At 49.7% G+C, this 14,813-nt stretch overlaps 1 protein-coding gene across 1 annotated transcript in view; it reads left to right on the top strand.

Annotated features, from left to right (window-relative positions):
- The window catches only part of ITGB5 (integrin subunit beta 5), a 57,755-nt gene that overhangs the window by 23,914 nt on the left and 19,028 nt on the right, over positions 1-14,813 (top strand). The window contains exons 6-10 of the mRNA XM_069021130.1: positions 1,579-1,740; positions 2,970-3,065; positions 4,101-4,190; positions 7,797-7,931; positions 10,180-10,609. Of these exons, the coding sequence (XP_068877231.1) occupies positions 1,579-1,740; positions 2,970-3,065; positions 4,101-4,190; positions 7,797-7,931; positions 10,180-10,609 (913 nt within the window). The remainder of the gene's footprint in view (positions 1-1,578; positions 1,741-2,969; positions 3,066-4,100; positions 4,191-7,796; positions 7,932-10,179; positions 10,610-14,813) is intronic.

The raw sequence follows: 14,813 nt of genomic DNA, 5'->3' as shown, positions 1-14,813 counted from the left end.
GAGGTGAAAATTGCGCTGGCAGACATGATTCTGCACCCTTCTGCCTGCTCTGCCCTGCTCTGCCCTGCCCACGCCAGTGCTTTTCATAGGCAGGGCCAGCACCTTCCTGTAAACAGGGCAGAGTTTGGGTTTTGCTAAATAAGCTGAGCAGGAGCTCTGGAGGAGTTGTGTATCTCCATCTGCACCATGTTCCCATCAGTGACCTTCTACTAGCTTTTCCCTTGTGCTTTCCCTAAGGATTTGTGTGGTGGTGCTCTGAGCCAGGGTCTGGAGGGAGAGGGATGCTGGAAGTGTGTGGGCAGGGAAGGCATGGGGCCGTGTCTTTGCCGGCAGACGGGCAGCGTGACCAGCCCAAGGGGAAGCTCCAGGCAATGGAGCTTTCTGGCTCCAGTCCGTGCCACGGCAGGATCTCCCTGCCATGGTCAGCAGCAAGACTCCAGCCCACTCAGTTTGGCAGTGACCTGGCAGCAGGAGCAGTCACTGAGCAGAGCAGGTTTGCTGCAGCACTGTGGTTTGCAAAACTTTCCTTTGGGCACCTCTGTTTCCTTCCACTTCCATTGCAACAAAGTGCTTCAATACGCTGTTACAGGCACTGTTACAGACCTGCTTCTCTGGCTGATGATAACTTGGGGAAGCTCCATGGGAGGGAAATGTTTATAATCTAGATCTTACCCCTTTAGTTGAAAAAAATCTGTTCCTGTGTCTCTCTTCATGCAAAGACAGTCCATAATGTCTGGTCCTTGCACAGAGGGACCAAGGAGGGTGCAGAGGACACTTCATGTGCTGTGCTTGATACCTCAGTGCTTTCATAGGGACCTCTACAGCATGTCTTGACACTACCCTGTTTTTAAATAGGCAGAAGTTTCTTAGAGCAGCACTGTGCATAGGAGTTGTGTGGGATTAGTGCCCAGTGCCAAAGGTCCCTGTTCTGCTCTGGCTGTGTGCACCCCTGCCCTCCTGGGTTGTGGTGCAGGGGGCTGGAGCTGTTCGGGGCATGTGTAGAGGTGTACAATGAAATAACAGAGGCACCATGGCTTCCAGGAGATGTGTGCAGAAGGGGATCAGGGCAGACTGCCTGGGCATGAATGTGGGTGCACCAAAGCCAGTCCCCTCAGGCAGGGACCTTGCTTTGTCCATCACAGCTCAGAAACAGTGTAATAAAAATGCTGAGTGAGGATGTTGCAGCTCTTGCTGTTGCCTTGGCTGCTCCACAGAGCTGAGGAAACAAGGTTAGATTAAATGTGTGTGGAGGAAGTTGGCAGATCTCCTTTGGCTGTAAAAGCAGCTGAAATTCTTACTCTTGGATCTGAGTAGAGAAGGTCTGGTGGACAGTCCGCATACCTCCTCGTGCCTTTTAAAGTAAGCGTGTTGGAAGGAGATGCTGGGAAATGCTGGATGGGCTCCTGACATTTTGTTTGCTTACCAGGGATGGGTAGACAGGAGCATGGTACTCTCCTAATTAATGCTAATGGGTCTGCTGCTGGCCAGGCACGTGGCTGGGACCATGTGCAGGGTGAGGGGTGAAGCGTGGGCTTGGCAGGGGCAGGCCGCTGTCTCACAGGGTTTGCTTTCTCCCAGGAGAAGATCGGCTGGCGGAAGGAGGCGTCTCATCTGCTGGTCTTCACCACTGACGACGTGCCCCACATAGCCCTGGATGGGAAGCTGGGGGGGCTGGTGCAGCCCCACGATGGCCAGTGCCACCTGAATGAAGCCAACGAGTACAGCGCGTCCAGCCAGCTGGTGAGCGGGGCACGGGGCCCAGCCCTTGGAGACCTTGGGGGCTGGTGGACCTCTCTGGAGACCAGCCAACCCCCACTCCAGCAGCTTTTGGCAAATGCAGTGCCTGGTTTAATCCAGCTTCTCCAATTTCCTCTTCCTGAGGAGGCTGTATCTACCTTGATGTGGCTACACTAGCAAGTACAACAGGATGCTCCTCTTATTCACAGCCTTTGAGCACAACACTAACATGAGTCTTAGTAATAAACAGGCAAACTAGCCCTTTAAAAAAATTTAATTCAGGGGAGGAAACTTCTGGGATGAATGAGCACTTGCCTGCCACCTCATTGTCACATCCTTCTGCAGAATGGTGCTTTATTCAGCAGATCACATACACTAGTTATGATTTTTGTTCCTGAATGTCACCCTGTAAGGGAAGGGGAATCTGGGTGGCTGTGTTAAGGTCAGAAGCTGGGCTCTGCAGTGGAACCCCCTGTGCAATCCTTGCAAGTGGACGTATATGTAAGGGAGCACAGTCCCTGAACTGGCTCCGTTATGTGGAGTTTATGCTGGGGAGCTGGCATGGGGGGATACTGCCTTGGTGTTTCTATGTTTGAATCTTAGAGGCTCTCAATCAGCCCTCCAGTCTGCAAGTAAATGAGAAGTTTTTTTCCAAGGACAGCACTTCAGAAGCAGGCAGGAGTTTTAAACTCAAGCAGGTCTCTTGAAACTGAGCAATGGTTCGTTGTTTTGTTGCTAGAGCAGTGTCTCCCTGCCATCCTCTCTGCCTGGGAAATCTGCAGAATTAAGAGCTTATTGTAATCTCTTTATGGTCCCAGTATGCAGAAAGAACAGGCAATGGATGTTTCTGCTTTGGGAGAAAAAAAATGATATATTTCCACTTCTGCAGTTCTAGATCTCCCTGCCTTGCACCCCTCGAGGTAGCAGCCATTTAGCACATATGCATCTGCTGATGGCAAAGTAGAAGGGGGAAGAAATAAACCCAGTGTTTTGGGTGTTGCTGTGGCTAGTGGTGTTGTCAGTCATGTATTCTAGTGAAGAGTGCACTAGAAATATTTAACAGATTTCTACTATTTCAGTTGGGATTGTGCTGGTACATCAGGGACTTCATCCCACAACAAAACACGCCATGCATCTGGAATGAATTTTGCTGTTGGGAAGAGAAGAGCAATGAAATTAGTCTTTGTTTCCATGTTACCCACCAGTCTTTCTGCCCTTTTCCCCCCCCCTAGGATTATCCTTCCCTGGCACTTCTTGGGGAGAAACTTGCTGAAAACAACATCCACCTGATTTTCGCTGTTACAAAAAGTCATTACATCCTGTACAAGGTAAGTGCTGCTGAGTTGCCTGGGCTGGGGGGAGATTGAAACACCTCTTAAGGCCCTGGGGAGTGGAGGCAGCTGCAAACGTGTGTATGCAGTGGTAAACATGTGTGTGCAGTGATAAGGGTGCATGCATGCGGCCACAGGCTGCCCAGTGCAGGCAGGCAAGGCTCAGCCCTGCTAGTCCTTTCAGCAGAAAGCACTAAAGCTTCTTAGAGCAAACAGATATATATGTGTTAGTGAGCATGTGAAGACCTAAAATAGACTCCATGTCAATCTGGAGGTTCGGATGGCTGCCAGCGCGTGCAGCGTGCCAGAGAGCAGAAACCTGCTCAGCCCATTCTGCAGTGACTTAATCCCATTACCTAATCATGCACAGCGTTCCTGCCCAGCTGTGTTTTTCCATCACCGAGTCCAGGGCCCTGATGTGCCACACACCATTTGAACTGTCCTGCCATTCCTGCTCACCCCTCCAAAAGGAAAGCTGACCCAAGGCACAATGACCAACCTGTGTCTAGAGCTGCGGGGTTTTTGCTGCTCTGCGGATGCAGGGGTGGTGGTTCAGGCGGGGTTGCTTTCAGGAACCTCTGCCAAGGCCCTCGAGGCTCAAGCAGGAACAACAAGCAGCCATCTTGCTGTGGTCTGGATGCTGCTGTTCACCCATGGGGAGTGGGAGGGCTGAGCTTATTCTCCACCCCCTCTCCTGGGGATGCTCAGGGTTGTGAGGGAAGTCGGGACAGCTACTCCTCCCTCCCTGCAGTGCACAGCAGCTGGGTCTTGCCCCCTTCAGCAGCAGAACCAGGTCTGTTTGTCCCTGTCCCGTGGCCACGAGCTTTGTTTAATATTTGACATGCCTCATTAGCAATGCTTTACTTTTGAAAGCTCCACATCAATGGGAGCCAAACCATACCATGTACACCACTGGGTGAGGGGGCAGTGTGTGTGCCCTGTGTCCCTGGCATGGGGTCAATCCCTCCTCATCTTCTGCTTTCCTCTCTGCACCTCAACATTTTAATTTTTCTTCTTTTTTTTTTTTTTAAGAACTTTACCACTTTGATTCCTGGAACAACAGTGGAGATTTTGCACAAAGATTCCAAGAATATCATTGAGCTGATCGTCAAAGCCTACAATGTAAGTGCATTTTAATACCACAGCTGCTGAAGTGAGGAGTGCTAAGAGCTTGGCCAGCTCAGCTCCCCCCCCGGCGAGCTCCACCTGGCTTGGCCGCTTCCCTCCCCACTCCTCTCCACTCTGCTGGAGCTGGGATGTCCACCCTGGGGAGGGAAACAAGGTGTGTGAGGAGGAGAAGAAGCATGGATACCTAAGAGCAGGAATTTCACCTCATGTCTCTCGTGTGCAGAATTACCCGCAAAACACAGCCCCCATCTAAAACAGGTCTCTCTCAGAGCACCCTACCAGTAGGTAAAATAGATTATTTCTTTGTTATCTGATGTTCAGAGGCCTCCCAAGGATGGGACCAGGTCCAGATAAGGTCACATCCTTGTGTTGCTCTCTGAGCAGCCTACGGTGGTTTTCAGCATCCTATGAGCATCACCACGCTCCCAAAGGAGCTGCCTGTGTGGCATTGCCAGTGCAGCCTGCCCTGCCACAGTGAGGAGGACAGCAAGGGACCTGGGGTGGTACTGCTGACCTGATGTCATCCAGCTCCACGGAGATCAAGGGAGCAGATCAATTAGAAGCAGCTAAATTGCAAGATCATAGGATAGTTAGGGTCAACATTTGTGTTGACTTCTCCCCAAATTCTTATGGGTCAGGTCTTCATGATCCTGCAAGGGTATTGTTGAGTGTTGGTGGAGATCTGACCCCTTAACAGGTCATGTAGGGTTGTTCATGCATGAGACCTGTGGACACAGCTTTCAATGGCTGCAAGCTCTTCTTGGTACTATGTTCATTAGTGCAGGGAGTCAATAAGGACTGCTTTGGAGGAGTTTACACATCCAGAGTCCATGCAGGATTGTGCTGTGCTTTGCATGACCTGTAAAGTTCTTCTTTCCTTCCCCCAGCTCCCTGCAGTTAAAGCAGCATTTAGTTATGCCCTTGGGAAGAGTGCTTCCCGAAGCTTCACCCTCTCAGGAAGGCAATGAACAGCTAATGCTGCTAATGAGGCCCAGGAGATACTGCTAATCAAAAGCCCAGTTGTCCCAGTTTGTCCCCTTGCGGAAGGAGGTTCTTGTGGCCGAGATGCTTGGCTGGGGAGAAAGAAGTGAATGTTTATTCCATGTTGAGTTTGCATGTGCCATCACGTGGAAACCTCCTTTGCCTTGTTTTTGCAGCTGTAATATGCATCCCTGCCTCCATTTCACCACCCCTCAAGCCTTTGCAGATCAATACAAGCTGATAAAAACCACTAGGAATCCTGTAGCTGCCCCACTGCTCCCTCCTTCTCTTTGCTTGTGAGCTTTCCAGCACAGCTGGCTGGAAACCACTTGGGTGCTTAGACCAAGGTGCCCCATGGAATGAGCTCTGTGGGATGACCGACTGCTGAGACTGGGGTTAGTTTCTTGCCTGTTCAGCTGGGTGGTGGGTATGGGCTGGGACCCCTGGGAGTGCTGCCAGGAGCTGACAGCTCCCGCCTGTGCCACGGTCAGCCTGGGGCCACCGGAAACCTGGCACCCGCCCAGCCCGTCTCCTCTTGGTAGCTTTGTTTTTTTCCTGAAGTGACGGAGGAAATTCTCACTGAGGGAGACAGCTAAAATTCTGTTTCCCAAGTGGGAGTGAACCTTTTTTTAGTCCCTGTGTAAAGGAAAGTCTGAGCATGGAGAAATCCTTCATCTGCAACAGGGACTGTCCTCTCCTGCAGGGTGGCAGTGGCTGGTGTTGTGGGCATGGCCTCAGTCTTTCCCCTTCAGTGTTTTGTCCATCTCTGGTCCTCTCTCATCTGCTTCCCTCTACCGATGCACACACCAGACTTGCTCAAGATTGCTTTTCCCCATCTCTTCATCTTCCATCTCCCTTTTCTTCTGCCCAGCATGCTGTCCCCTTGCCCTCATCCCACCAGGTGTGAAGCAAAAGAGATTAGGGACTACTTTCTCCCTGCCCTTCCCCCAAATCTCAACATACCTGGGAGACGGAAAAGCTCATAGGAGGCCATGTCCAGACACTGGGCTGGGTTTGGACTGAAGAGAGCAAATGGGATGTTGGTTTAAGAAGCACATTCCTAAACCAAATCCAGGCAGGTCTTGGGAGTGTTTCTTGTTGCCAGCAGCAGTTGCCTTCCGTGGTGGCTGTGGTGCTGTCAGAAGACACTGGTGTGTAACACTGCAAAGAGGCTAACAATAATGGCACTGCATTTAGGGTAACAGCATGACTATAGAGAGCTAATAAGGGGATTTGGTGTCTGTGCAGGAACACAGGATGAGCCTGTGCAAGGTCATACTGAGGCCTGGCCTGGTGTCCTGTTTTCTGCCATGCCCCAGATGGGATACTCTGGGAAAGAAGACAGGAGAGCTTATCGGTGTGGCAGCTAATTTCTACGGGATGATTTGGGGCAGAGCAGTATCCATAGACTTATGGGCACACGCAGTGTTCAGCTCACAGGTGATGGATGGTCCCAGTTGCTACCCCATGAACGGCTTCTCTGTTACAGTAGAGAGATGGGAAATTGTTCCTTTCTTTCCTCAAGGACTGTTTCGATTCACCCAGCCAAAACTCGTTTATTTCCTGTCCATTTCTAAAAGTGTTGGCTCTTTGCTGGCATGTGAACCCTGCTTTTGTCATCACATGTACCGGCAAGAGGTCTGATTTAGGACTTTTCCTTAATCTGGCCTCTTTGGTGAGGGCTGGGGACAAGGGGAAGAGGGATGGAGCTGGAAGTTGGCTTTGGATAATAAGCATATTTGTACAAAAAGCTCCATTTTGAAAAACTTTGTCGTTTTTGGACACCGCTGGTATAAAAATCTGTTCCAGCCATTGGAAGAATTAAACAAAACAATGTCATTCTGAATTAATATTTATAAACTTCATTTTGTTGTGACTTTAAAAGTCTGTGTATGCAGCAGGGCAGGGAGATGAGAAGCAGAAGAAAGGGGGTTGAAGCACACCAAAACCTCACAGATGGAAAATGCTCTTCACTTTGAAAAGTGTTTTCAAAGAAAGGGATTTCTCATTTATTTTTTCCTGTGGTGCTGTTTCCAGCTGACACTTATGAAAGGGTGCTTTTTGTTCAGCTTTTTCTTCTAAGAGGCAGAATACATTTTTCTGACCAGTTGGGTAAAATGAAGAAAGCAGGACAGAGTTAGTGCAGTTTCACATCTTCTCTGTGCTGCACAACAGACATTGTAGGACAGCTGCCAGTGGAGAATCAGGCTGTGCACTTTGCTCAGGTTTATGGGGAGGAGGAGGTGCAAATGTGCACACAAAGCTCTGACCTTCAATTCAGAGATTTTCCGTTTGCACTTGAGAATGTTCTCTTCTTTTTCTTGTGCATCCATAGGTTTCCAGTACTGGCTGCTGTGTCCATCACACCCATCCTAGAGGGCATAAGCCACCTGCAGGGGTGGTAGGCAGCTCCCTGTGAATCTAGTTGTGATCATCAGAAGTCTTCTGGGCTGGTTAAATCAAACTCAAATGTCAATGTGTGTGCAGGGTTGATTATTTTTCATGTAGGTGCAGAGATGTCCTACCCACCCTCTGGAAACACCAGGAGAAGAGAGTAAAGCAGAAGAAACCCATCTGTCTTTGGGAGCTTGATGGTTTGCTTTCCCATTGTGTTTCCAGAGTATTCGGTCCAAGGTGGAGCTCACAGTCTGGGACAGCCCTGAGGACATTGGCTTGACCTTCACTGCCACGTGCCAGGACGGGCTGTCCTATCCTGGGCTCAGGAAGTGTGGGGATCTCAAAATTGGAGATACGGTGAGTCTGCCTTTCAATCTGTTCCTGGGCAATAAAACACAGTTTTGCTCACTTTCCTCTGCTTTCCTTATGATAATATAGAAACCCACAGAGAATGGCTCTGCTAGAAGTAATTCTGCGTGGTGCAGGTCAGTCCAAGCTGAACTGTGAGGAAAGGGAATACAGGCATCTTGTCTACTGCACTGAGCTAAAGGTCCTGATCAGGCAGCAGGATGCAATAGTCAAAAATGGGCTTTTTTCCTTTAATCCCAGATATTCACATCACACTCTCACCTGTGAAATTCCGTGGGCAGCAACTCTCCTGTGTTCAGTTCCTAGGGTTATTGGATGGCAGTGCAGACTGAAATAAATGTTAACATGGCATAATCCATCCTGTGCTTTTTAAAAAGCAGAGAAGCTAAGCTTTGCTTGTTGAGATTGAGTATTGGTGCAGATAAATAGGTTGCTGGGCTGCAGGGCTCAGGCCAGCAGGGAACCTCCTCCCTTTATTCCGACTTTTGCTGTCTGAGGCAATGGGTGTGGGTTCCATTAGCAGCCTGACTGCCTTATTTGAGAAGAGTGACTCTGCAAACATACCAGAGCTCTCAGTGCTGTGGCATATAAAAATAGTTTGAAAGAGTCAACAGTAGCTGGAGTTTTACCCTGCCAAATAAGGATCATGTGAGGTGTTAAAAAGGGAGGTGGCCGTGCTTTTTTAACTGCATTTACTGGGTCTTGGATAGGTGGGTATAAGCAATCCCTGTAGCTCCTTGTTCCTACAGCAAAACCTGAACCCCCAAGGAAGCAGAGTCAATCTGGTGGTTGATCCTGGACTCCCAACTTCGGCAGGAGCAGGGGGATTGCTCCAGCTGCTGCAGCTTGTGCCATAAAGGATCTGGCAGCGAGTGCAGCAGGGAGGCGGCACTGGCACCGCTCTGTTTTAGGGGCACCCTGAGTGTTGAGGTGCCTGCACAGGCAGAGCTGCCACAGGGTCCTGGGAGTCATGTCCCTCCACCCCCTCTTTTCAGCTCCTTTCTGCCCCATTGCTTCCACGTGTCTTGAGATTTGACTCCTGCTAAGAAAGTTTCCACAAAGAGGATAATGCTGGCACTGGACCCTAATCTGGCAGGGTTTAGTCCTGGGGCTGTGGGTGTCAGCGGGTGAAAGGGAGCAGGATTACCCTGATCCCCATAGCTTGCTTTCTGATCTCCTTCTCCTCTGTAATTTGAGCTTCTATCCTAATTGCTTCAGGCCTTGGGAATGGGAGGGGGTCAAGGGAGGTTTCCTGGGGGTGCAGCTCTGCCACTGGGGGTGGCTGCTGTGCCTTCGTCTGCACATCACCTCTTAACATGTGGGACAGTGAAGGCAGTGAGAGCTTGAGGTGACCCCCAAATGTCCCCAGTGAGAAAGCATTCCTTCCTGAGGCCTAGGAAAGGGTCTCATTTCCTTGGAATAAGGTTAATCCTCCTTGCTAACTGGCAGCTCTGGGCAGTGCTGGCCAGCCCTAACAAAGAGTAGAATTAAATCAGGGGCCAAGCAAGCAACCAAAGTATGGTCTTAGTTTTCTCAAGGAGAAAATCCCTGACACTGGATTTTAGCAACATAAAACAAGCAGGGGTGTGATGTATAACCATTTAATGATGTGTGTAACCCTTCTGAGCCAGGCTTGATAGAAGCGTACATTAAAAATGGCCTGTGAGCAGCATGCCAAAAGCTTGGGACTGTGGAGCTGATACACATTTCCACATGCAAATCAGGAGTCCCATAAAACCTCCTAAATCCATGATCTTTTAGGCACCTCAGGCCCTTTGCTGTGCTGGTTAGGTCTTTGATAGTGCTTGTTTTGAGAGAGTTTTCTGGTTTTAATAACATGAAAACTGGGCTGCTTGCTAGAGTTTTGCCCTGTTTATTTCATGGGAATAGGCAGGTTCCTTCCCACTTCACAGAAACCAATATTATATTTTCCTGATGGGGAAAATTGCTGTGAATGGCTGACAACAGAGAGTTTTAAAATGCTAAGGATGCCCAACCCCTCATGGGACTGGCAGATGTTGGTGCATTGAGCTGCAGCTGCCCTTGCTGGACGTGCAATTGTTTGGGGGTTTTTTGCACCCCTGGGAATGAAGCTCTGATGCTCTGAGCTGGGCCCTGTTCCGTAGAATTGCTCCATGGACTCTCCCCAGGACATTTGCTCTTCCCTTCTGGGGAGCACCCTTGAGAGCTGCTCTGGGGCCACACCTGTTACCTTACATCTCCACCTGCCCTCCAGGTGTCCTTCGAGGTGGCCGTGGAGGCGCGGAGCTGCCCCGCCGAGGACACATCCCACACCTTCACCATCAAGCCGGCCGGCTTTCGGGACACTCTGGAGGTGGCTGTGACCTACAGCTGCCTGTGTGGCTGCACCGGCCACGCCGCGCCGGCCAGCGGCAAATGCAGCGGCAACGGGACCTACGCCTGCGGGCTCTGCGAGTGCGACCCCGGCTACCTGGGGGCCCGCTGCGAGTGCGAGGAGGGGGCCAGCGGGGTCTTGCACCACGCGCTGTGCCGCGAGGCCGAGGGCAAGCCCCTGTGCAGCGGGCGAGGGGAGTGCAGCTGCAACCAGTGCCTCTGCTACGAGAGCGAGTTCGGCAACATCTACGGGCCCTTCTGCGAGTGCGACGACTTCTCCTGCGCCAGGTACAAGGGAGTCCTCTGCTCAGGTAGGAGCCTTGCCTCCCTTGTGCCCTCCGCGTCGTGGCAGTGGGGAAAGCGCCCCGAGATGGGGAAGGTTGCTGGGCTGGAGTGTGCAGGGGATCTGCCCTCTTTCTGGAGGAGTTTGTGCTCCCTTTCTTTTCCTTGTGGGAAAAAGGAGGGAGAGAGTTAAAGACATCTACAGTAAAGAGCAAAAATTGCACTGTCCTCGTCAGAACTGGGTTTCCGGCATTGGAGTGAAAGGCTCTCTCCCTGCAGGCTTGTCTGCTGCCTGGGTCCCACGAAGATGAGCAGAGTCTTGGCTTTGGTGGTGTTATTTTGATGTAACTATGCACATCTCTTGCACATTGATGTGTTTCCTTAGGAAAGATTAAACCAGTGCAGGCTTGAATCCTCTAAGACTTTTTGATGTGTTCATAGGTTGGATTTTTGCTATGTGTGCCGTCCTTCCCTGCCTAGGCAGAAACAATCTTCTTTTAAAGATGAAGTATTTGGTGTAATCCCCTGGCATGTCACAGGTGAAAGGAAGGGTTGTGTTTCAGGCTGTTACTTATTAGAGAAAAGCTGTTTTAAAGATTCCTAAAGCTGTTTTATGTATGGATTGTTCTTCCCACTGGGAAAGCAAGTCATTCACTGGGAAAGTTGTAGCCAGTCAGCTTTGCTTAAACAAAGGTAGAAGAGTTATTTAGCTGTGTTTGCTAAAATGGTTTTAAAACCTCATCAGTCCAAGGTCAAATAATTTACCTTGAACATAATTGCCTGGATTAGCCCTCAGACATAATTCCCTCAGTTGGATCAGGGCAAAGGGTTATTCTTTAAAATTTGCCTGCTTTCAAGCAAGTAAAATATTTCCGTAGCTGAAAACCTTGGACAAAAATTCCAAACAAGTGTAAGCTTGGAAAAAATAGTTACTTTTTATGTTTTCTCCAGGGAAGTGATGGTTTTTTTCTGCTGCTGTTTATCTTGCCCTGCATGTTTCGGAGCTGGGCAGTAAGCTTTGGTTGCAAGTTTCTGGCTGTTGGAGGCAGATTGTGTTTTTAGGCGGATAGAGGATGTTTGTGTTAATTTTCCTGTAGCCTGGCTAGTGATTTTGTCACTGCTGAAGATGAGGCAGGCAATACTCGAGGTTTGGAATTGCCCTGGAGCTTCCTGCTGCAGAGCAATGGGAAAGGCCAGTCCCACCCTGACAGTGACTGCCCAGACTGGGGGGTCTGTGGGGCTCTCCCTGCTGATGCAAGAGTGGAAAGATGGGTGAGCAAGCAAGAAAAAGGTGTTTGAAAGTAGATGGGGGGGAAAATGAAACTCAACTGTGAAGTAATTAGGAGCAGTACTGCCTGGGGTTTCTCCAGAAGACCACACTGCTTTGATAGCATCATCCCACCCAAAAGCAGTATATTTAAAAGCAAGCAGGGCAGAATGCTATAAAGAGAGGTTGTAAGTTCCTGGTGTAGCAGTTGCTGCAAGAGAAGGACACACCTCTGCTCAAATTTCCCGTTCAGCAGGAGGGTCAGAGCTCTGCTGCTCCACTGGAAAGCAAGTTGTCTATCTTCTGTAGCACCTGCTTGCTTCTGTCCCTGTGGAGGGTGTCTGGTGCTGGGGGGAGCAGCATAGCTGGTTTGGGATTTGCTGAAGTTTCTAAAATTAATTTAAAAGTCCTTTTTTAGGACCATGATAATAATTTCTTTCATAGTCCATAGCTATGAAAGAAAACAAAGGATAGGCTGAGGCCGAGCAGGCTCTTTGCTCGAGGGATGGGGTGGAGTCTGGCATGGCTGTGTGGGGTGGTTTTTTGGCTTTTACTTTTTTTTCTTAAATTCCAGCAGTTATGGTGCTGAATCTGAATTGTAGCAAGCACTATGCCAGTGACACAACATTTTGAGGTGGTTTTGTCAGGCCAAGAGGCTTGGTACCAGCCCACCACAAGCTTGCTTGGCAGGGCTATGCCCAAAGCTGCCCCTAACAAACAGCCCTCTGCCACACAAACATCCCTGGGGCTTCCAGCAGACCAAGCTCTCTGCCCCCTACAAGTGGGGCCTTCTTAGGTGTTTAGCTCAGCATTAACCATCTGTCCACCAGCACATGTAGATTTGGCATCCAGAAGAGTTTGGCTGATGCCTTGGGAGCAGGTTGATTGCCAGGGCAGTTGCTACAGTGGCTGGTTGCCGGTTTTGTTCTTGCTAGGGGATGAAATGACACCCTGCCCTCACTCTGTCTTTTCCTGGGCGCAATGTCTGTCCCTAAAAGGCTCTGACATCTCTGTGCCCAGCACTCTCACAGGCTGAATCCCAGTGTAGGGGGAGACCAACAGTTTTAGCTAAAGCACAAACCAAAAAAGTGGCATGTAGGGAGCTGTCATTTCGCTGCAGATTACTGTCTGTCCTTGCTTGGGAGTTTCTTGGCTTGGATCCATGAGGGAATCTCATCACTGCTGTCAAGGGTTTTATTTACTCTTGAATCCTCCCGTTGTGTAGAAGGCAGTTACTGCCTCTCAGTGCATTTCTTATGACTGACTCTACTTTGAGCAGTGGAACCCCACCTCAGATTTAGCACACAGGCTGTGGTGTCCCCCAGCAAATGCATTTGCACCTGCCCCAGCTGTTGAACAAGATGATACCATGAACCTCGGAGTGCCCATCCCAGACAGAGCCAGGGAGAAAACAGCCAGTCTAGCCTGAGCTGAGGTTTTGGGGAGCACCAGGAGGAAAGCACAGTTTTCTGAGCTGAGAAGTAAAAATCCACTCAGGCAAACTGCTTTGGACCTATGTGGCTGTGGTTTATGGCATGCCTCAGCTCAGAGGCCCCATGAGCCCGTCACCAGCTCAGACATTTCTTCCTTTTATGATCTGTAGCAAAGCTGTCCCCATTGAGTCACTGCCATGGCACAGGGATGGGTGGCATATTATGCTCAGGCATCCTGTATTCCCAGCAAAAGTCATGGTGGAATACTCTGAAATGGACTGGTTTCTTGTCTCTTGGCATTTGGTCCTTTGGCTAGGAAAAAGCATTTTCATTCCTGGATCCGTTTATAAATATTGGAGCCTCATTTTTTCAGCATTTGAGAGGAGAGATGCCTGCAGACAGTGCTGCCCATGGCTCCAGTCCTTTTGTAGTCCCCCCTATGAAGTGGAGAAGCAGATTTTGGGTGAGAGAGAATGTAAAGAAGCAGCAAGAATTTAATTCCTGTTAGTGGGAGGTTTAATGCGCTTGCATCTGTGAGGCAGGTGGGAAAAGGGAGTAATTTATAACATGGAGTAAATGCTGATTCAAGTTGCATCCAACTCCTAGTCAATGTCACTAATAAGTGGCATTTGTTCTGCTGCTCCCCAAGTCCAGTTAAGAGCTCCAGAGTAGCTGTTTCAAACCATTAATCCAGCTTCTGGAAGGGCCATAGGGGATGGGTTGCACGGGCATTCTGTTCTTCTGAAAGAAATGCAGCTGGGTTATCTTCAGCACTGTGCTCTGACAAAGCAGGCAGTTGCTTCCCAAACCCTCAAATGCTTTACTCCCAGTTTTATTTTGAGTGGAGAGGGTGCCTTTTTGCACGGAGATCTTCGGCACATCACTCTGTTTCCTCTACTCTGAAATGTGGGTGGCTGTGAGAGAGGGGCTGAAAGCCCTCCTGCCTGCAGCTGGGCTGGGGAAGGGGCAGCTGGCTGCACAGCCCACAGGCCTTTGAACTCCTTGGCTGCCTGCCAAGCAGTTTGACAAAGGAGGAAACATCTCTGCCCTAATTGCATTCCTGAAGGTCCCATAAAACTAGGTGGCAGGAGGGAGGAGAGGCCCCAGTAAGGGCATCACACATTTGCCTCTAATGAAGAGAGACTGGCTCGTTGGAGGCCAAGCTTCATTAGCTTCAGTTGCTCCAGACCTATATTTTCTTGGATGGGGAGACGCAGAGTAATACGGCATCATATGGGTCTCTAAAGAAATTTCCCCTTACCCACCACCATTGTTCCCCAGCTCCCTGTGTGGGTGTCACTTGTATGCTCTTCAGCCCAGGGTTCTGGTTATGCACAGGCACATCTCTAATTATGGAAGAGCATTCGTCATGCTGCAGGCATTCCTCCCCCTAAAACACAAAAGATCTCATCCCAAAAATCCATACTGCCTGAGCAACATGGCAGCTACTGATGATGGTCCAGCTTTGGGGGATCGGGTCTTTTGTGGTGTCTCATCTTAATTTTTTCTAGAATTAGACAATAAATCAGATTT

Source organism: Aphelocoma coerulescens, chromosome 7, assembly GCF_041296385.1.
Source record: "Aphelocoma coerulescens isolate FSJ_1873_10779 chromosome 7, UR_Acoe_1.0, whole genome shotgun sequence".
In the NCBI taxonomy this organism is placed as follows: domain Eukaryota; kingdom Metazoa; phylum Chordata; class Aves; order Passeriformes; family Corvidae; genus Aphelocoma; species Aphelocoma coerulescens.
This window is presented reverse-complemented; position numbering and strand designations above follow the sequence as displayed.